Source organism: Scyliorhinus canicula, chromosome 18 (genome assembly GCF_902713615.1).
Source record: "Scyliorhinus canicula chromosome 18, sScyCan1.1, whole genome shotgun sequence".
In the NCBI taxonomy this organism is placed as follows: domain Eukaryota; kingdom Metazoa; phylum Chordata; class Chondrichthyes; order Carcharhiniformes; family Scyliorhinidae; genus Scyliorhinus; species Scyliorhinus canicula.
Window position 1 is genome coordinate 30,953,097 of NC_052163.1, and position 22,417 is coordinate 30,975,513.

Below are 22,417 nucleotides of genomic sequence, written 5' to 3' on the forward strand. Positions count from 1 at the left end.
CATAAAATATTCAACTCGATCAATCAGACACAATTTACCCTGCACAGGGGGTCGGGGTCCGGTTTAGCTCAGTGGGCTAGACAGCTGGTTTGTGATGCAGAGCAAGACCAGCAGTGGAGGTTCAATTCACATCCCAGCTGAGATTATTCACCTTCTCAACCTTGCCTCTCTCCTGAGGTGTGGTGATCCTCAGGTTAAATCACCACCAGTCAGCTCTCCCACTCAAAGGAGAAAGCAGCCTGTGGCCATCTGGGACTATGGTGATTTTACTTTCACAAATCTAGGCATAATCTTATCCAATTTGTCAATTCTGTTCCCCATCGATAGACACCAGTAACTTTCCCTTCATTGATGCAAAGCCAACACGTTTGTAGCTACCTGGTTGCTCCCTCCTTCTTAAATATGGAGCCGTATGAACAATTTGTCAACTGAATGGTGCAGTTTTGGAATGGGGACGGCTTTGGCAAATTGTGACTAATATCAGCACCTATATATCTCCACCTGGGTGGAAATTAACAGCTGTTGAAAATTTGCCTATCTTATTACAAGTATTATTTACTTGTGTTAAATAATGTTCCCTTCCATTGATATTTTGAAATTCCACTGTACTAATGCTATCCTACAGAGCAGAAGGAAGGCATTCAGGCCATTGAATCTGTCCCGACCCTCTGAAAGAGCACCCTGCTGAGGCTCACTCCCCCGCCTTATTCCCATAACCCCACCTAACCTGCACACCATTGGACACTTAAGGGGCAATTGATCATGGCCAATCCACCGAACCTGCACATCTCTGGACTGTGGGAGGAAACCGGAGCACCCGGAGGAAACCCAGGCAGTCATGGGGAGAATGTGCAAACTCCACACAGACAGTCACCCGAGTCCGGAATTGTATCCGGGTCCCTGGCGCAGTGAGGCAGCAACGCTAACCATTGTGCCACCGTGTTATGACGTGCTTTCCTCTCACTAGAAAATATAATTTTACCCATTATATTCTCACCTGCTCCTGTCTTTGTCAATTTCCATTTCTTGAAGATTTATAACACATTTTCGCTGTTAGCTTTGACATCCCTTGGAAGTTCTTCATATTCCTTTTTTTTACAGCTTTATTGCTTTCTTTGTATCCCTTTGTTGCTTTTAATAGCTCGCCAAGTCTGCTGAATTTCCACTTCACCTTGTATTGTAAAGCTTTTTCTGTTTATCCTGTCAAATCTGTCAAATTCCTCAGTACGTGTAACAACAACTCGTCCTCAGAGTGAAACCAAATTTCCAGCTCTCGGAGGACAGAGCTGCTGTTTCAGCCATAGGATCCAGACTAGTGGATTACCGGTTTGCTGATTACAAACACAGGGAGGTGAGCTGGTGGGAATAGCTAGACGTAGCTTAATTTGCAGCTTGCAACAAAGTCCTATCTAAATCAACTAGAATAAATATTTCATTGATTATAATTAAATCATCCACTGACTCAGTTATAAAGAGAATTTTGAGGTATTGCAATCAGGCAGCCAGCTATCTAATGTTTTTGTTTCAGTGCCTGCCGGTTTTCGTGCCTGAAGTGTTTTTTTCCAGGGGTGGAGCAGCTTATAAAAGGGTTTATATGGGCGGCTGAACTCCCCAGATTCGAAGGGGAGGGGTCTTACAGAGGGAAAGGCAGGTGGGTGGGGGGGCGGGGGAGTTGGCATGGCCGAACCTGTGGATTTGCCATTGGCTTGCCAATGCAGATGAGGCATTAAGTTGGATCGGGGACCTGGTTATGGATAGAGTCGAGATCATGTAAGGGGCCGTATCTGGAGGCAACGGGCTCTCTGCTATTCGCTCTGGGGAAGTATTTGTCGAATCCGGTTATCTCCACATTAAAGATATGGTGGCAGCTCTGCCAGAGTTTCAAGCTGGAGGGGGTGTCATGGTGGTCCCCCATCTGCAGGAATCATTTGTTCAAACTGGGGAAACTTGATGCCACTTTCAGCGGGTAGAAAGGTAAGGGGCTGGAGAGGGTAAAGGACCTATCTTTGGAGGCTCGGTTTGCTGACATGGGAGGAGCTGAAGGCCTTGGTGGGGTGAATATATTTAGGCACTTTTGAGTGCGTTACTGGGTCTGGGTCCAATGTTCTCGGGGGTGCCGCCATCCACCTTGCTGGAAAGGATTCTCTCCTGTGCAAGGTCAGAGGAGGGCAGTACATCTGGGTTGTATAGTAGACCAATGGGGTAGCAGGAGGTCTCAGTGGAGGAGGTGAAGGCTAGGTGGGTGGAGGAGCTGGGTGGCATTTTGGAGGAGGAGGTGTGGAGTGAGTCTCTCCGCAGAGTGAACGCTACGTCAACCTGCGCAAGGCTAAATTTGATACAACTCAAGGCGGTGTGCAAGGCACACCTCACCAAGGCTAGGATGAGTGTTTTTTTTTTAAGGGGTTGAGGATAGGTGCTAGCGGTGCTCAAAAGGACCTGCGAACCACGTGCACATGTTGTGGTCCTGCCCCAAATTGGTGGGCGTTTGGGGGTCTTTTTTCAACACCATAGCAGGAATTTCAAATGTGGAATCGGAGCCCTGCCCATTTTTTCAATACATAAAAGGTAAGAGAGAGGCAAAAATAGACCTTGGACCCCTGGAAAATTGCTGGAGAAGTAGTAATAGGTAACAACGGAATGACAGAATAACTAAATAGTTACTTTACAACAGTCTTCACAGTGGAAGACACCAGTGGGACATCAGAACTTCAGGAGAATCGGGGGCAGAGGTGAGTGTAATGGCCATCCCTAAGGAGAAAGCTCTTGGGAAACTGAAAGGTCTGAAGGTGGATAAATGACCTGGACCGGATGTACTACACCCCGGGGTTCTTAAGGAGATAGTTGAAGAGATTGTGGAGGTATTGGTGACGATTTTCAGGAATCACTGGAGGCAGGGATGGTCCCAGAGGACTGGAAAGTGGCTAATGTAACACCACTGTTTAAGAAGGGAGGGAGGCAGAAGTCAGGAAATGATAGGCCGGTTAGCCTGACTTCGGTCATTGGTAGGATTTTAGAGTCCATTATTGAAGATGAGATTGCGGAGTACTTGAAAGTGCATGATAAAATAGGACTCAATCAGCATGATTTCCTCAAGGGGAGGTCATGTCTGACAAATTTGTTAGAATTCCTTGAGGATGTGACAAGGAAGTAAGGCAAAGGAGAGCCAGTGGACGTGATCTATTTAGATTTCCAGAAGGCTTTTAACAAGGTGCCGTATAGGAGGCTGTTAAATAAATTGAGAGCCCATGGTGTTATGGGTAAGATACTGGCATGGATAGAGGATTGGCTGACTTGCAGAAGGCTGAGAGTGGGAATAAAGGGATATTTTTCAGGATGGCAGCCAGTGACTAGTGGTGTGACTCAGGTGTCGGTGTTGGGACCACAACTTTTCACAATATACATTAATGATTTGGAAGAAGGAACTGAAAGCACTGTTGCCAAGTTTGTAAATGATACAAAGTTATGCAGAGTGACAGGTAGTATTGAGGAAGCAGGGAGGCTGCAGAAGGACTTGGGCAGGTTAGGAGAGTGGGCAAAGAAGGGCCAGATGGAACACAATGTGAAAAAGTAATAATAATAATAATCGCTTATTGTCACAAGTAGGCTTCATAGAACAGTACAGCACAGAACAGGCCCTTCGGCCCTCAATGTTGTGCCGAGCCATGATCACCCTACTCAAACCCACGTATCCACCCTATACCCGTAACACAACAACCCCCCCCCCCTTAACTTACTTTTTATTAGGACACTACGGGCAATTTAGCATGGCCAATCCACCTAACCCGCACATCTTTGGACTGTGGGAGGAAACCGGAGCACCCGGAGGAAACCCACGCACACAGGGGGAGGACGTGCAGACTCCACACAGACAGTGACCCAGCCGGGAATCGAACCTGGGACCCTGGAGCTGTGAAGCATTTATGCTAACCACCATGCTACCCTGCTGCTTCAATGACGTTACTGTGAAAAGCCCCAAAGTGTGAGATTATGCACTTTGCTGGGAAGAATGGAGGCACAGACTATTTTCGAAATGGGAAAAGCCTGAGGAAATCAGAAGTACAAAGAGACTTAGAAGCCCTAGTTCAAGATTTTCTTAAGTTTAATGTGCAGGTTCAGTCAGCAGTTAGGAAGGCAAATGCAATGTTAGCATTCACATCGAGAGGGCTAGAATACAAGAGTAGGGATGTACTTCTGAGGCTGAAGTTTTGGACCCTGTATCTAAGAAAGGATGTTCTGGCCTTGCAGCGCCGGCCCTAGGGTTGCTGGCGCCCCTGGCAAGCTGAACTTCGGCGCCCTTCGGGGGGGGGGCGGGGCCGGGCCGAGGCGGAGGCGGGGGGGGGCGAGCCCGAGGCGGAGGCGGGGGGGGGGGCGGGCCCGAGGCGCGGGGGCGGGCCCGAGAGCGGAGGACGGAGGGGGGCGGGGGGGGGGGGGGGGCGGAGGGGGCCGCTCTAGGGGAGGGCGGCCACCGCGCATGCGCTGGTTGGCACCGGCCCAACTGCGCATGCGCGGGACCCGAGTCTCTGGCGCCCCCTAGCACATGGCGCCCCGGGCGACTGCCCGAGTTGCCGGTGCCTTGGGCCGGCCCTGTGGCCTTGAAAAGGATCCAGAGGAGGTTCACAAGAATGATCCCTGGAATGAAAAACTTGCCATTTGAGGAGCGGCTGACGACTCTGGGTCTGCACTTGTCGGAGTTTAGAAGGATGAGGGGCGGATCTTATTGAAACTTACAGGATACTGAGAGGCCTAGATAGAATGGACGTGGAGAGGATATTTCCACTAGTCGGAAAAACAAGAACCCGAGGCCACAGCCTCAGATTGAAGGGACAATACCTTAAAACAGAGATGAGGAGGAATTTCTTCAGCCAGAGGGTGGTGACTCTGTGGAACCCATTGCCACAGAAGGCTGTGGAGGCTAAATCATTTAGTGTCTTTAACACAGAGATATATAGGTTCTTGATCAATAAGGGGATCAGGGGTTCTGGAGAGAAGGAAGGAGAATGGGGATGAGAAACGTATCAACCATGATCAAATAGCGGAGCAGACTTGATGGGCCGAGTGGCCTAATTCTGCTCCTGTGTCTTATGGTCTTATAGTGGTGATATTTGGGGTGTCAGACCAGCTGGAATTGAGGACTGGAGTGATGGCGGATGCTCTGGCCATTGCCTCATTGTTGGCTTGGCGATGGATTCTGCTGAGTTGGAGGCAGGCAACACCTCCCAGTGCCACAGCGTGGCTCGGGGATTTGATGGAGTTCTTGCACCTCAAGAAGGTCAGGTTCACAGTGAGAGGAATGATTGACAGGTTCTATTGTAGATGGCCACCGTTTCTATTGCATTTCAAGGACTGGTTATTGTTAGCTGTTGGGGGGTTGATATATTGGTGGGGGGGGGTTATAATTGTTGGTGGGGTTTTTGTTTTAATATGTCTGTTGAGGTTATTGATACGTGTTATTGTTTGATTGTTGTTTGTGTATAAAATGTTACAAATTTAAATAAAGATATTTTCCAAAAATAAGAAATGGAACAAAGTGAGCAAACTAATTTCATAACTTGTACTCATGTTTCTGCGAGTATAAAAAACAGAGATGATAAAAATAAGTAACCGAATATGTACAATCCTCCCAGTCTAGACAATCAACAAAATTGCGGAGGGTGGAAGAGAATAATTAACCACATTGGTGGTGAAAAGTAGCAACTTCAAATATAAATTGGGGACAAATAATTTTCCTATTAAAACTTTAATTAAAATGCGATCCAATTATGCATCTCTGCTGAGTAAAACAGGCAATCTTGCAAAAGTAAATTTGCCCTCTGTATCTCTCATTAACCAAGTTGTACTGTATTGTTTCAACTTTGTTGCAGCCTCATTTGAAGCATTTTTCCAGCAGATTACTTTTAAATTCGTAACATTTATTGCTTCTACGATTTTTTAAAAATTAAGACTGTCCTCGAAAAGGGAAAGTGGGCTGGGATAGCCAGTAAATTACGGGGAATTTAGCTACAGGGTTAAGACCTAGGTTAAATGACTGGCGTGGAGAGAAGGTTGGTTCCTTTGCAGTCAGTGCAGCAAAATTGTAAGCCCAATTTTTGATAAATGGGTTTACAATTGCAGCACACTCAGTGTTCCATGGAAGCCTTTCCCCATCGAGGTGTCAAATATCGAAGTCAAAGAGCTTACACAGACACAAGTGGATGTTCTTTAACCAAATACTTGCTGTTTACAGAATTTGTATGTAGTCTACTGTAAATGATTCGCTGGTGAAAAGGAAGATAGCACCATCGCCATATCATTACAGCACAAACGCAGATATATAGCACATCACAGGATCATGGCTGGCAACACTATATCCTAATGAAAAACTAATCTTAGTGCGAACGGAACGAGCCCCAAACAGCTATCAGTGTAAATCTATTAATCAATGTACAGTGACGGAAATTAAATTCATAGAAAGTTTCTTTCACTGGGCACTTGACAATGGGCCATAAAATAAAAAAGATCTGCCAAGTCGAGAATGCTGTCAGCTTTGTGCTGATACTTACGCTCCATACGTGGGGATTGGTGGTGGTGGGGGGGCAGCGCGGAAGGTGTTGTAAACAGCGCGACCTCGCCCCCGTAAATGAGCTCCTCTGTAGGCCACAGCTGCTCCAGCTCCAGGGTATGGAAAACCAGTCACTAGAGACAGAGGGGAAAATCAGGTTTACTAGATTGCTTTGCATTCATTACAACTCAATTAGAAGCTAAATTGATTAAGTGTTTCGTATGAGCACTCATTTGATTGATCTCATTATGCAGCATATTGCTCACAAAGATGTAAAACATTCCTTACAAAATGTTTCTTAAAAGTTGCGTCTCTCAGGTGCCGACCGAAGAAATTCTGTAAAGTGTTTCACAGGGTTAGTGGGGAAAAGATAATGGACACCGAGTAGCAAGGGGGCAAGCTACAAAGAGGCTGAAAGTGTAATTCGGGGGAAATGGGTCTCACAGGGGTTTTTGGTGTTATGTAGAAGGAAGGAGGTACAAACTGCTGGAGAAGAGCATTCCAGATGGTGTGGGGGCTCCGAGCTGCAGCAGCAGCCAGCGATGTTGAAGTGAGGATAAAGGACTAGACTGGTGTCCAGAGGATGTGCACAGAGCTGGAGAAATTGCTGAGGCAGTGAAAGATTCAAAGGTGAGGGACAAGATCCCTTGGGTCAATGCATTGGGGGAATGAATAGCTGGTGACAATGTCAAAGTTGAGAGTGATGAAAATGTCAGCCTTGGTAAATGTGTTCCAAGGTGTACTGGATGAGTTTTGAATAGTGAAGACCAGTAAGAGAAAGTTACCTTGAGATAATAAAGGTATGAATCAGAGTTTTGGTGCAGGTTCGATAGGTCGAATAGCCTCCTTCTGCATTGCAGGGATTTTATGGATTCTGAAGGCAGATGAGTGCATTAAGGAAATTAAAGAAAGTGGCCGCAGTGATAAAGGAAATTTGGGTGGGGTAAACACTGAGCTCTGGGCTGAGCAATGCAACAAGGCTCCAAACTCTGCACCCAGCAGGCAGGGAGGTCTATGGATTTGAGACTGGGGGTGAGTAACTACAACTGAAGTGGTAAATGTATATCATCCGCTTATGTAGTTTGCATTGATGCTACAGAGTGAGGCAGAATGAAATATAAAGTGAGCACAACATTAAAGTTTGAAGCATTTTGCTGTTCATTCATTTAAAGTACTCTGCACCCTGTGATGCTCAGTTGTTACAAGTTCTAATAAGTGCAACAACCCTCATTGATGGCTTAGAGTGATTAATCCCTGGTGCCGTTGACCTTCCTTAGCCACCTTTTTGCTGCCTCCACCAATACTGAACCAGTAAATGTAACAGCTGCTGGTTGAAGATACTTTATTGCCAAGTTTAGCAGTTTCGTAGATGAATTAACTCTGATGCAGCAGCAAAGATGAATTCTAACTTTTGCAGCAAGCTCATTAGCAAGGCCTTTAACAGGAGGTTTCGAAACAAAACATAAATTTCACTTTGTTTAGGCTGAAGACGAGAAGTAACAGAGATGGGAAAAAAATAGGCAGGTTCAGTGTACCTCCTGCTTACTCTAGTTTTACCACCCATCTGCCATTGGGGCTGGCAACAATCCAGCAGAGAAAGCATCTGGCGACCAACATAACGATTCAAAGGACTTGCAAACTTATCTTCTTGGAACATGATCGGATACCCCTTTGTGAATGAGACACTATTCAGAGCCAAGTGATCTAGGCTTTTGAGTGTTTTTAAAATGTTTTTTATTTCTTTCTCAGAATCACAAAGTCAAAACACCAGGCAAACCTCAACCCATCTCATCGCTTGCCCCCAAAATCCAACTCAAATTGAATCCAATTTATAGTCCCCACAAGAGAAATACATCAGATCCAAGCTGACAGGAAAAGACACCACACCTCATCTTGGGCCTGATCCACACTTGATCTTAGCCAAAAGGCCGAGATGCAATGCCACGTTTGTACGTTTTAAATCTGAGTGTATATCTCTCAACACGCGAACATAGGAATACGTGCCAGGTGTAAAACCGACCCATTATCCAGTTTCTTAAAGCCACCAATGCCGAGAGGAGCTCTTTCAAATCTTCAGGCTCATACAATTAAACAGAAGTAATGGACGAGTAAGAAATAAAAAGACAACGAGAACTTCAGCCTGGGTTTCGTGGAAATGGCCCAGGTGCTGTCACTTGGATTCTCTGCTCCAGGCATAACAGTCATTAAGCACCAGTAATAACTGCTGGGTGTAGTGAAGGAAACAAAATCCCAACTCTGCATGTTAATGAAAGCTTTCCGTTCAGCCCAGACACACAGCACTCCAGTTTATCTTTACAGAACACAACGGAAAATGAGAGACATCTGACAGGAGTGAGTGTGCTTTCACTGATAAGTTCTAATTCACTCGAGGGAAAAAAAAATACAATTGGTTCGACATTGTGTGCTGTACCCGCGAGCATGTTTAATTCTGAACTCAGTGGTGATTAATGAATAGAAGATGAGGCTGATCTTCCTTCATTTGCATGGAAGACCTCAACACACTGGAGGTCAGCAAAGTAACATCCTGCTACATGTTCTGTCATTTAAAATATAGCTTGTTCTACAATTATCATAGTTATTTCCACCGCATGATAGTTCATTTCAATTCAGTGGAAATGAAAAGGGTCAGATGAAAAATAGGAAAATGTGGTGGTGGCGGGGTTCCCACACACTGACCTTTCACCTTTGGGACCTGGGTTCAAATTCAGCCCAGACTGATAACAATGAAAATCCCCGTTAGTGTCCAAAGGAAGATGAGTTTGGGTGGGCTCAATGGCTATGGGGCCAAAGCTTTTCTTGACAATCTGACTTAAGAGACCACGGTTTGATTGTGTATGAGTTCTTCCTCTGAAGGAAGGGGAGGCCAAAATAAATTGTTATGGTAGAGCATAGGGGAGCTTCATTCTGTTATATCAAATGCAGGAATATTTGGTAGAAACCATGGGGCTGAAATAACTGGGAGCGAGTGGGGGGTGGGGGCAGTAGACTCAAGTCACTGACATTAGTACCAATGAAGAGGAAATTTGTCTGGTGTCTATTAATGTGCATTGGACCCATAACACTGCATTTATTCTCCCGAGAGTAAGTTGAAAAGTACCCCCCTGTCTCATCATGATTTTCTAGATCTAAGCTTCTATTCAAAGTGTTCAATACATTCTTAATAATGAGAATGGCCTCAAGCATACAATATCAGTGTTCACATTGCAAACTCTATTTTAAAACATCTTTTGGGACAACTTGTATCTATACTTTTCTTCCCCATATCAGACCGAGACAATTCCAATCTGTGACTTCAGGCTGGAATCTATTTTGGAACCACGGCAAGGGCTTCTTGCATCCTACTTCCAGTACAATCAGAAATCCATTCTTTTGGATTGTTTTTATAATTTTTAATTGGAATGGCCACCAGAGGAAATCAATAGTGATGTGAGCCAAGGTGCACAACAACATCTCATCAAAGTAACCAATTGGTGGCCTCTAGGACCTAATTTGGGCACCAAAATGGTATAAACTGCACAAATGGTTGTAGCATAAGGATCTGGTGAGCATACGCCACAGGAACACTCTTCCTCAACCACAGAAGGCATCAGGACAGCCTACATGGAGAAGGAAGATGAGGATGAGGATGAAGCATCAAGGAGCCAAATAAAACGTTCATCTACTTCTCAAGAAACGATTCAGAGTAGCAGCAACTGCTGAAATGACAAACTGCAGTTTAACACTAAGCAATGGAAGAAAAGAATCAAAGCATGCCCGACTGCCAGTCCAACATCCAAGCCAACGGCAAGAACCAGAACCAACAGAGCCCATCACTCTTCCAGTGGAATGGTGGTCAAGATATGGAATGGTTACCTTAGGCCTCCAGACCACCTGAGCCTGTAGATTCAAGGACTTGAAGAGGGGAGATGGAGTATTGATAATATTGTAGTAGTGATAATATAGTAATAGCAATAATGTGATAACAATGTAAATGCTTGAGACTGACTAATGATGTAAGACCCAAAAGTAAATTTCATATAAAGACCTGGGGAGATGTAGAAAAAGATTCTGGTACATACAGGGTTAACGTGGGACTGACTGTGGTGCCGCCCACACAATGATATCAGAAGCAACATGACCCCGACCTAAGGTTATAGAAACATAAGGAGCAGGAGCCATTGATCCACCGAGCCTGCTCCGCCATTCATTATGATCATCCAACTCAGCAACCTGCTTCCCCCTTTTTTCTCTCCCCAATATCGTTTGATCCCTTCAGCCCCAAGAACCGTATCTAAATCCTTTTAAAAATACCATGTTTTGGCCTCAACTGCTTTCTGTGGCAACAAATTCCACAGGCTCCCCACTTTCTGGATGAAGAAATTTCTCCTCATCACAATCCTAAATGGTTCACCCCATATCTTTACAATGTGACCCCTTGCCGTCAGAAACATTTTTCCTGCATCTACCCTGTCCATTTCTGTTAGAATGTTATAGGTTTCTATGTGATCCCCTCCCCCCTCATTCTTCTAAACTCCAAATATAATCCGAACCAACTCAATTTGATTGATTGGTTGATTGATATTTATTGTTACATGTACCGCAGTACAGTGAAAAGTATTTTTCTGCGGCCAAGGGAACGTACACAGTATGTACATAGTAGACAAAAGAATAATCGACAGAGTACATTGGCAAATGGTACATCAACAAATAGTGATTGGCTACAGTGCGGAACAAGGGGCAAACAAGCAATACATGAGCAAGAGCAGCATAGGGCGTAATGAATAGTGTTCTTACAGGGAACAGATCAGTCTGAGGGAGAGTCGTTGAGGAGTCTAGTAGCTGTGGGGAATGTGTCCCCAGTCGTCTTGTGTCAGTCCCGCCATCCCAGGAATCAGTCTGGTAAAGCACACCCTTAATGGCAAGGACATCCTTCCTCAGATAAGGAGAATAAAACTGCAAAAAATATTCCAGATTTGGTCTCGCCAAGGTCCTGTATAATTGAGCAAGACACCCCTGCTCCTTTACGAAAATCTTCTTGCTCTCGCTATGAAGACCAACATACCATTTGTCGTCTTCACTTTCTGCTACACTTGCATGCTTACGTTCAGCGACTGGTGTACAAGGGCACCCAGGTCTCATTGCACATTCTCCTCAATCCATAGCTATTCAGATAATATTTGCACTCTGTTTTTGCCAACATAGGGGAAATGTCACATTTATCCACATTATACAGCATCTTCCATGCATTTACACATTCACTTAACTTGTCCAATCACATTGAAGCATTTCTGCATCCTCCTCGCAGCTCATCCTCCCACCTAGTTTTGTGTCATCAGCAAATTTGGACATCTTACATTTAGTTCCCTCATCCAAATCATTAATATATATTGTGAAAAGCTGCGGTCCCAGCACTGAACCCTGCGGCTCCCCACTAGTCACTACCTGGCATTTTCAAAAGTACCTGTTTATTCTTACTCTTTGTTTCCTGTCTGCCAATTTGTTTTCTATCCATCTCAACACTCAACATCTAATCCCGTTTTAATTTTACACACTAATCTCTTATGTGTGACTTTGTCAAAAGCCTTCTGAAAATCCAAAAAACATCCACGAGATCCCCCTCGACAACTCTACCCGAAGAATTCTAATAGATTTGTCAAACATGATTTTCCTTTCGTAAATCCAAGTTGACTCTGTCTGTTCCTGCCATCATTTTCCAAATGCTCTGCAATTAAATATTTTATAACGGACTCTGGCATTTTTCCATCTACCGACATCAAGCTGAATGGTCTATAATTCCTTGTTTTCTCTCTACTTCCTTTTTAAATAGTTGGGTTACCTTAACTACCCTCCAATCTGTGGGAACTGTTTCAGAATCTGTAGAATCTTGGAAGATGACCACCAATGTATCCACTATTTGTCGGACCACTTCCTTAAGTACTCTGGGATGGAAATTATCAGGCCTTGGGGATTTATCTGCCTTCAATCCCATCACTTATCCCAATATCATTTCTCTACTAATACTGAGTTCCTTCCTCCCACTAAACCCTGTGTTCCCCAACATTTCTGGAATGTTGGTCGAAATTCTCCGCCTCGCGACGCCGCAAACACAAACTGCAATTGGGCGAAAATTAACCATCCGGCCAAAATTGGGGTCTGCGCCTACGGCCGATTCGGAGCCATGTTACGCCCCCGCTGGTGCCAATAATGAGCTTTGCGCCGCATGCCAGTGGCGGCATGGAAAACAGGTATTTGCATTCATTTAAATATGATTAGTGGGTTGGATACAGTATGCTCCGTCCGTCCGCATTGCTCTGAAGTCTCGCAGATGTGAATTACTGCAAGTATTTCTAAATGTGGATTGGGTGCCATGGCTGCATAGGGGGAGCAGGAAGCTAAAACAGCACTAAAAAACTGTTGGGCTTCCTGGGGGGTGGCTGCCCGGGCCAGGCGCAGTAGCGGGTAGTGACTTGGTGCCAGGTCCATGGACTCAGTGTCCCCCTTGGAATCAGGGTGACCTGGCTCAGACCATCATTGTTGCAGTCTGTCTTTTAAATGTACTCCTTTGGTGCTACTTACAGGCTCCTGGCTGCTCACTCTGCTGAGTGCTGCCTCTGGCCTTTAAATGCTCAGAAGGACTTTGGTCATCTGGGAGTCCACCCAGGGGACCCCTCTGGACACCCTCATTCCCCAGCAGTATCCTCAGGGGGATGGGCATGGCCGAGCTCAATCAGGGGCCCACCAGGTATTGGCAGTCCTCAGAAGCGCTGACCCATTGCAGAGGAAGCAGGGGATCAGCAGAGCTCACCCCAACCAGATGACACCTGCCCTGTGGCCTTTGGAACCATCCCTGGTTCTCTGCCCCTCTTAGGGCAGATGCTTCACCAATAACCCCCACCCCTGCGGATCGCTAGCCGTCCACTCCTGGTGAGACTGGCAGTGCTGACTGCCTCTGCCACCATCTCCCAGGCAGTGTTCAGGGGGCAGGCATGAGTCTGCGGCCCATGGGGGGGAAGAGGGTGTCCCTCCGCTCCTCAGTAGCATGGAGCTGTGGGTCTACCTTGGCCTCCTGAACGTCTCTGAGCCATCTTGGTGGCAGCAGTGAGTGTGTGGTAAGTGAAGTGCTTAAAAACAGCTCCAGCTGCCAACCTCCATGGCGCTAATTCTGGCCCGAGCAATTAGAATGCCCGCTGGGCTGGGAATTGGTCAGAACTTGCATCAGAGTGCTGGTCCATTAGCATGTCATTAATTGATCCACGCATAGCACCCCAGCGGGGAAGTGATCTGCACGCAATTCAGTCCCACCGTTAACACTCAGGGTGCAATTTAATGGCCACCCTCCACCTGAAAAGCAGCTTTCCGCGGTCCAACGTGGCTGATAAAAGCCGGGAGACTCCGCTCCTGGGATCTACCCGGTTCACAATATCTTGTGAGATCTAACACAATCTCACGAGACATTGCCATGTAAATCCTGGCCATTGTGGGCGGGGTCAATTGTTAGAAAATCAGCATATTAAACTTTAATGTGTAGATTCCGGAGGTACCCGAGGCGTGGGACTCGATGGGCAAGCGCCGTTCAGTACTGCAAGGACCAGATGGAAAGGCACACATGGGGGTCTCCAGGGTACTGGAGCCCCCCCGGTGCATGCTCTTTGGGCAGGGTGGTTCCCTAGCACTGCTGGAGCCACCTGGGAACTTTGGCAGTGCCAGGCGCTCTGGCAGTGCCACATGGGTGCCAGAACGGCACTCCCAAGGTGCCCAGGTGGCACTTCCAGTTGGCAGGGCATTGCCAGGTTGGCATTTATTGTGCGGGTGCGATTAGGCCGGGGGTGCCCTGCGCGGTGTTGTGGGGAGGCCGAGGCCTCCTATAGTGTGTTGGGGCTTGGGGGATGTCGGGGGCCGCTTTGGGGGTACAGGTATCCCTTTAAATAGCGCCTCATTCCATCATAACTTCCTTTATTTGCATTCCAGACCCTAGTTTCAGAATCAATTACGTCACTCTCCATCTTAATGAAGAAATCTATATTATGGTCGCTCATCCCAAGGAGCCTTGTACAACTAGATTGACTATTACTCCTTTCGCATTACACAATTCCCAGTCTAGGATGGCCTGTTATCTAGTTGGTTCCACAACATATTGGTCCAGAAAACCATATGGTATACACTCCAGGAATTCCTCCTCTACCGTACTGTTACTAATTTGATTTGCCCAATCTATATGCAGATTAAAGTCACGCATAATAACAGATGTTCCTTTATTTCCTCCATCCCTAATTTCCTGTTTAATGCCATTCCCAACATCACCACTGCAGTTTGGGGGTCAAAATACAAACCCCACTAACCTTTTTTGCTCTTTGGTGTATCTCAGCTCTACCCACATAGATTCCAAATTGTCGGAGCTAATATTCTTCCTCATGATATGGCATTAATTTCCTCTGTGTTAATTTCCTCTGTGTTAATTTCCTCTGTGTTAATTTCCTCTGTGTTAATTTCCTCTTCAGATAGCTGCAGTGCAGCCCCACCGCCTTTTCCATTTTGTCTGTCCTTCCTAAATAATGAATACCCCTGGATGTTCAATTCCCATCCCTGTTCACCCTGCACAATGTATTCCCGACTATATAATTTCTGTTCACATCTATTTGTGCAATTAATTCATCCACTTTATTGCGAATGCTCCACGCATGAAGGCTTGTCTTTTTAACAATCCTTGTCCTGTTCCCCTTATTGTTCACTGTGATTCCGTTTGATTCTGGCCCTTGTTTTCTCTGCCCGTCATTTTTGTTGTCCCCCTTCCTTTCTTTTGTTCTTGTTCATGTTTCCTCCACCTCTGACTCCTTGCATAGGTCCCCACTCCCCTGCCATTTTAGTTTAAACCCTCCCCAACTACTCGAGCAAATCTTCCCCTAGGTCATGAGTCCTGGTCCTGCCAGGTGCAACCCGCCCAGTTTGTACTGGTCACACTTCCCCCAGAACTGGTCCCAATGCTCCAGAAATCTGAAACCCTCTCCTTGCACCATCTCTTCAGCCACGTATTCATATGGTAGGTATATCCTGCTATTTCTACTCTGACTAGCACATGACACTGATGGTAATTCTGAGAGTACTACCTTTTGAGGTCCTATTTTTCAACTTACTTCCAAACTCCCTAAATGCTGCTTTTTGGACGTTGTCCCATTTATGCCATTTAAAAAAACATATGTCGTTTGTACTAATGAAATGCACATTATGTACATAATCACAAGAAGTTAACATGCAGGTTCAGCAAGTAATGTGGAAGGAACCTGAAGAGAGGGAAGCCTTTCTACACCTGTTTGGGGCATTGATTAGACTGCACATACTGTGTACAATTCTGGTCTTCATAAGGAGGGATGTAGTTGCATTAGAGGCAGTTCAGATGAGGTTCACTAGGCTGATTCCTGGGCTGAAGGGGTTGTCTTGTGTGGAAATCTTGAGCAGGTCAGGCAACTCTCACCTTGAAGTTTAGAAGAATGACAGGTGCTCTTATTGAAACACAAGATTCTGAGGCGTGTGACAGGAGAGATGCTGAGAGGATATTTCTTCTCGTGGGGGAATCCTGAACAGGGGCTCAATTTAAAAACAAGGGGTCGCACATTTAAGACCAAGGTGAGGAGGAATTCCTTCCCTGAGGCTTTTCTTCCTCAGAGAGGACTGTGGCCGGGCTGTTCAATATATTCAAGACTGAGTTAGATAGATTTTTGATCAGCAAGGGAGATGAGGGTTAATGGGGGCAGGCAGGAAAGTGGAATTGAGGGGCTGGATTATCCGGTACCCCAGCCACGTGCTTATCGGCGCTGTGCCGTTCGTTGGCGGCGGCATTCTCTGTTTCTGCCGCTTGTCAATGGGATTTCCCATTGAAGCCACTCCATGTGGGAAGAGAATCATCTATGATCTTACTGTATAGTGGAGCAGACTCGATGGGCTAAATGGCCTACTTCTATTTCTTATGATCTTTATAAGATTCCAACTCCCAGTCTCACTGGATGTGAAAATGTTCGACCAGCTCCATTCACAGAGAACCGTGGTCGGATGTTCAGCAATGGTCTTGGGTCACCATGTTGTGCTGGAAACAACTTCCGGAACATTCAGTAAATCATTTTGCAGTGTGGCATTTATTACATTTTTAAATGAAATATCATAAACCGTGTTTCAAAAATATTACAAGCACAAATTGCAGTAGTGAATTGCTGTCGATGAGTGTGCCAATTACGGCAAAAGCCAGTGGAAAAACTCTCCGATTGTCTGAATATCCAATTACTGACTGTAACATGCTGACATTATACTGCCCAGGATTGAGTATGTTACACGCTCATTACAGAAAGGAGCCTTCAGTTGGATAGGGTACAGATCTTTCAGTAGATATCAGTGTTTCCAAGAGAGAAACGTAGCAGAAGCCATGTACATACCAGAAATTTTCATATGAGCCCCCAGGACCCTTGGCAAAGGGAAAGGCTCTGACCAGGGAAACATTTACAATGCACATCCAAGAAGCAGGCATATGATGCCTTCAATATGCGACACTCTAAACTGCCTGCATTGCTTGAAAGGATCCTAAATATGATGCTGACAGATCTTCAGAAAACAAAGCCGTCCTTTGCATCCATGGCCGCTGATCCCACTGAGAAACCTTTTAATTGCAATCCAAAGGTGTGCAGGTTAGGTTGATTGGCCATGCTAAATTGTCCCTTAGTGCCCAGGGATGTGTAGGTTAAGGGCGGGGAAGTGGGCTTGAGTGGAGTGTCTTTTCAGAGGGTCGGTGCAGACTTGATGGGCTGAGTGGCCTCCTCCTGCATTATAGGGATTCTATGAATACCTTGGTCAGGTTTCCACACTGGCTCTACACAACTTGGCACCCAAGTGGCATGGTGGTATGTTCCAAGAGATGCTTAATAAGTGAGCAGAATGCTTATGTTTGACAGGATTTTGAGAGCAGCACATCTTTTCCTATTTACTGGGAACTGGATAAATGCAATAGGGGTGGTTTTCTGGCCATATTGCACCCGGCACAAATCCCGTTACGTTAAGTGAATAGAGGGTGAGGCCCCATATGGGATTTGCGTCATGTGCTGAACAGTGCACTGTGCTCCCGGCCCGCTATATATATATATATATATATATATAAAATATATAACATATTCAAAATCAGCTTTAGCTGAATTCTCTTGTCGCCCGATATTCTCCCAGCTGCCAGCACAGCGTGAAACTGGCGGGAATCGTCCATCATCCAGAGACCAGATGAGATGACCACCTCAGGAACCTCTGAGGACATAGGGTGGTTGGGAACATGGCGTGTCTGAGCACCCTTGCAGTGCCAACCTGGGTGTTTGGGAACATGGCAGAGCCTGAGCACTGTGGCAGTGTCACCCTGGCAGTGCAAGGTTGGCACTGCCAAGAAGTGGGGCCTGAAAGGGGATGGTGCTGAAGGAAAGCTGGGCCTGAAGGGGCTGAGCATGCAGGTTGGAGCCTAAAAGTACAGGCCCCGCTGACACAACCTCTCTTCACAATAAAATCCCTCCAGATCCAGGATCAACCAGGCGAACCTTCTCTGGATTGCCCACAAAACCTTTGTAATGAATTTTTACTTCAGTGACCTATGTAGGTTAACCATCACTTCTTTGCTTCTGTATTCTGTGCCTCTATTTGTAAAACTTCAAATCCCCATTAGCCCTTTTTTTTTTACATCTTTATAAATATGTCTTCCCATGTTTAAAGATTTATATATCTGAACCATTAAAGTCTCTCCTTTTAAAAGTTAACCGACAATGTATATTCCTGAAGTCATATTTCAAAAGGTGAAAAGTTCATCAACCCCACTGAGATCATTCGACTGTGCCTTCTGAAACGGAGTAAAATATTTTATTTTATAACAGGGTCTCTATTCAGAAAATAACCATCTAAACTGCAGATAAATCATTCTTCTACTCTTAAGCTAATTGCACATTCTACCAGGTAACTTGCTCATCAAAGTTTTAGCACAAATGAAGCCACTTGACCAGTACATGAATATTTACATTTCATTTTTAAAATTCATTCATGGGATGTAGGTCCCACTGGCTGGGCCAGCATTTATTTCCCATCCCTAAATGCCCTGCATTGCAAAGATCATTTAACAGTCCAGCATGTTGGGCCAGATTTTCCACCCCGTCCCCACGACATGTTTTGCAACGGTGGAAGTGGCCCGCCATTGGCCAGTAGTGGGATCACCCAGACCCGCCGCTGTTAAGGGGGTTTCCTGTTGTTTGTGCCCTTCGCCGCCGGAGAACCCACAGCAGGGGCTTGCCATCGGTGGGACAGGAAAATTCTGCCCGTTATTTGGCTTTAATCGGTTTTCTTTGGCAAATGTTGAGAACTTTCTTTTTGTCTGATGGAGGTGACTGGAAGGAGAGAAGCAGGAATTGGACACTGATATCACTTTAAGGAATCAATTATTTCTCAGTATGAGTTAAAGGTTGCCATTAATAATTTTGGGCGGAATTTATTGCCCTTTCCTGTGTTGGGTTTGGGGGTGGAGGGTGGATTTAATCAGGCAGATGGATGGCGGACGCAGACCCCACTCCGTCCCGCCTTCACCTGATGAAGTCTCCGCCAGGAAGGCCCGTGGACGGCACACGGCCCTACCAGCAATTGAGTTCCTAAAGTGAACGATTAATGCCCATCAATATCCAGCCCAGTCCATCACACGAACCTGCCTCCAATCCATTGACTATCTACACCTCCCGCTGACTGGGGAAAGTGGGCAGCATAATCAAAGATCCCTCCCACCCGGCTTACTCACTCTTCCAACTTCTTCCATCAGGCAGGAGATACAAAAGTCTGAGAACATGCATGAGAAGACTCAAAAACAGCTTCCCCGCAGTTACCAGACTCCTAAACGACCCTCTTATGGACTGACCTCATTAACACTGCACCCCTGTATGCTTCATCCGATGCCGGTGTTTATGTAGTTACTTTGTGTACCTTGTGTTGCCCTATTATGTATTTTCTTTCATTTACTTTTCTTTTCGTGTACTTCATCATCTGTTGAGCTGCTCGCAGAAAAATACTTTTCACTGCACCTCTGTACACGTGACAATAAACAAAATCCAATCCTCATTCTGTGACTGCTGGGTTCGGTAGCACAACAAGCAAATCCGTGATAGGTTGCCTGTGGGTACCGGGTGGGGGTGGGGTCTCTTGGCGCCCAATCAAGGGACCAGGCATCATAAAGTTCGGGCCCACTTATGGCCAAACCACTGTCTTTGCAGATGACTCTCCCCTCCCCTCCCCCATTCCAGCGATGACGTGGGCCTCAAGTGGGTGTTGCACTGGCAGCAGCTACTGCCTCCCTGGTGGCGTTGCCATTCAGTAGAACTGCCAGCCTCTGATTGGCCAGAAGCACTTGCTGAGCAGGACTTCAGTCCCAGGGGTCCTTAGCCCAGAGGAAATATGCAACTGTCCGCTTAATTGCCTGAATTGCACAGGGTGCTGTGGATCTTCCCTAAAAGAGGCGATGTGAGGCTTTCGTTGGTCTCTCAATTGGCGTGTGAGAGCCCTGCAGCCTCCACTAAATATAACCCCTTGTCTGGGATTTGGATTTATGTGACAGTGTATTTTGCAGTGGGCATGCTGCTTTGAGTTCAGCCTGCATGAGCTGAGGTGATTGATCCAAACATTAAATCCATTTTAACGCATTGGTATCGCAAACGTCTAACCGGCTACACAAAGTCGAAACTATTTCTGCAATACAATCATGTAGATTAAAAGCAATTTAAACAAAGAGTGAAATATTTCACACGTGAATAATTCCATGTACACATCCTGCGGGAACCAGCTCACTTGTACGAGCAGATTTTGTTGCCAGCCTTCCTTGATTCAGAGAATTTGCATAACTCCTTCAGTCAGCTGATAAGATGAGCACTTTAAATTCCCATCGCTGAATTCTTTGATTTTTCCATTCCAAATTCTTCTCACAGGCATCAGCTAGACCTAATGCATTAACTACTCTATAAGTAATGCTTCCAGGACTCCACAGATAGCTCTGCCTTGTACGACCTCTTCCCAGATATTTTCTCCTCTGCCTTCAGCTCCTTCCCTCAATGTCTGACTTTGTGGTAAAATCTTGCATTCAAATGGGAACTTGCATCACTTCAGGATGTGCCAAAGTGCCGTACAGCTGATAAATCTCAGTTGTTTTGAAGTGTGGTCACTGCTGTAACATGGGGAAATGCAGCAGCAAATTTGCAAAAAAAGCAAGGTCCAGTAATCAGCAATTAAGTAGACAACCAGATAATCTCAATTTTTGTGATGTTGCTTCAGGGATATATGGTGGGCAGGGCAGCAGGCGAATTTCTTTCGAAGTAGAGCCATGGAATTATTTGCTTCCACCTGAAGGGGAAGGTCTGCATGCCAAATAGACGACTGGCCTTCTGACAGGGCAGCACTCCCTCAGCATTGCAATGAATTGTCTGGATTTATGTCTTGGTGTAGGGAGCTTAAACCGTTTGATTCTGAGACAAGATTGGCAACACTGAGTCAACGCACTAGCCTTTAAAATCTTCAGGCCATGATCCTGTAGACATGGGAATCACACCTGCCCGTCTCCTCCAGCACTGACATTGCCAGAGTTTGTGGCATCTGTATGATGGCATGTCGTAGCGTGGAGCTCCACCACCAGTTTGTCTTTCTGGTATCTGCTTGGCCCGTGCCAATGGGAAATATGCCTTTGGTATTCGCAGGCTGCCCTTCCACGTTCAGGCCTGTAGCTCCCTGAGCAAGACAGCTGATCATCACGTATCTCCACATGGAATTCAGCAGGCCAACTTCTCAGTCAGCATGCTGGCTACCACCTCTACCATCCCACTTCAGCCTGAGGGTTAGAAACACCAAGATAGTTAGGAACCCTTGCCCTCTGGCCATTGTTTGCTTTGTGAATGTGGAGGGAAGTTCTGTTCCTTCTGAAGCCTTGTGGCAACAGAAGAAACTTGGCATAATTAAATCTGTAATGAGTTGTACAGCTTTGCTCTGGGAATAAAAGCAATCATTGTTGACACTGCGCAATAATGAATTTGGCCATCCCTGAACATGTAAAAGCTGAGAAAGGGAGATGCCCACGACACTAACCTTCATGCTCAGCGAATATCATTCCTTTTCCTATTGATGCTTAGTGCTTATGATGTGAGGGCATTTACCCCAATCATAGCAGTGTAAATCCGCCATGAAAATGTCAGTGCCAAGCTAAAATCAAAGTGGTCAGAACTGCATTGCCTCATGTGGCAGTGATTGAGAGAATGGAATAATGCTGTCTCAGTTCTCGCCTCATACTATAAGGAGCTGCCAACCCAGAATTCAGTACACTTCTTGACCATGGAATATCATGTCATTCACATCAATCACGGATTATATTTCCTTCTGGCACAAGACGAGTTGGTAGATAAATATACCGCCAGGATACTAACTACATGTGCTGGGGCATCCTGACCTTCCATTCTCCGAGCAGAACTGTGTGCATAAGAATACATGCAAGGTATGTGCACGCAAATGTGAAGCGGTGCTTCCTGTTTCGGAGCAACCCAGAGAAATGAGCACTTGCAGCTTGTACATCCTCGTCTGTGCAGCAGAGGTAATGTTAGTCAGCGGAGCTGAATTATCTGGACAGATGCCAAACAACACCATTAGTCGCTGTACTACATTGGCAGGGCATTTCAACTCTATGCTCTATCCTATTGTTAGGGACTTATTATTGCAGACATTTTCATTCATAGTTTGGATTATCTATATTCAGTGTAGAAATTATATGGAAGGGAACGCTCTCAATCACAATTATATCACTGCAACCAATAACAAGTGAATGAGCTATCACAGCTGTACTGATTATTCAATTAAAAT

General features: G+C 45.8%; 1 protein-coding gene across 28 annotated transcripts in view; it reads right to left on the reverse strand.

The window, feature by feature from the left end:
- The window catches only part of rbfox3a (RNA binding fox-1 homolog 3a), a 1,730,437-nt gene that overhangs the window by 37,854 nt on the left and 1,670,166 nt on the right, over positions 1-22,417 (reverse strand). For all 28 annotated transcript variants that reach the window (XR_005457923.1, XR_005457925.1, XR_005457924.1 and 25 more), the window contains one exon: positions 6,540-6,672. Coding sequence is in view for 23 of the 28 variants with exons in the window: in XM_038776720.1 (XP_038632648.1) it covers positions 6,540-6,672 (133 nt within the window). In the remaining 5 variants the exon portion in view is untranslated. The remainder of the gene's footprint in view (positions 1-6,539; positions 6,673-22,417) is intronic.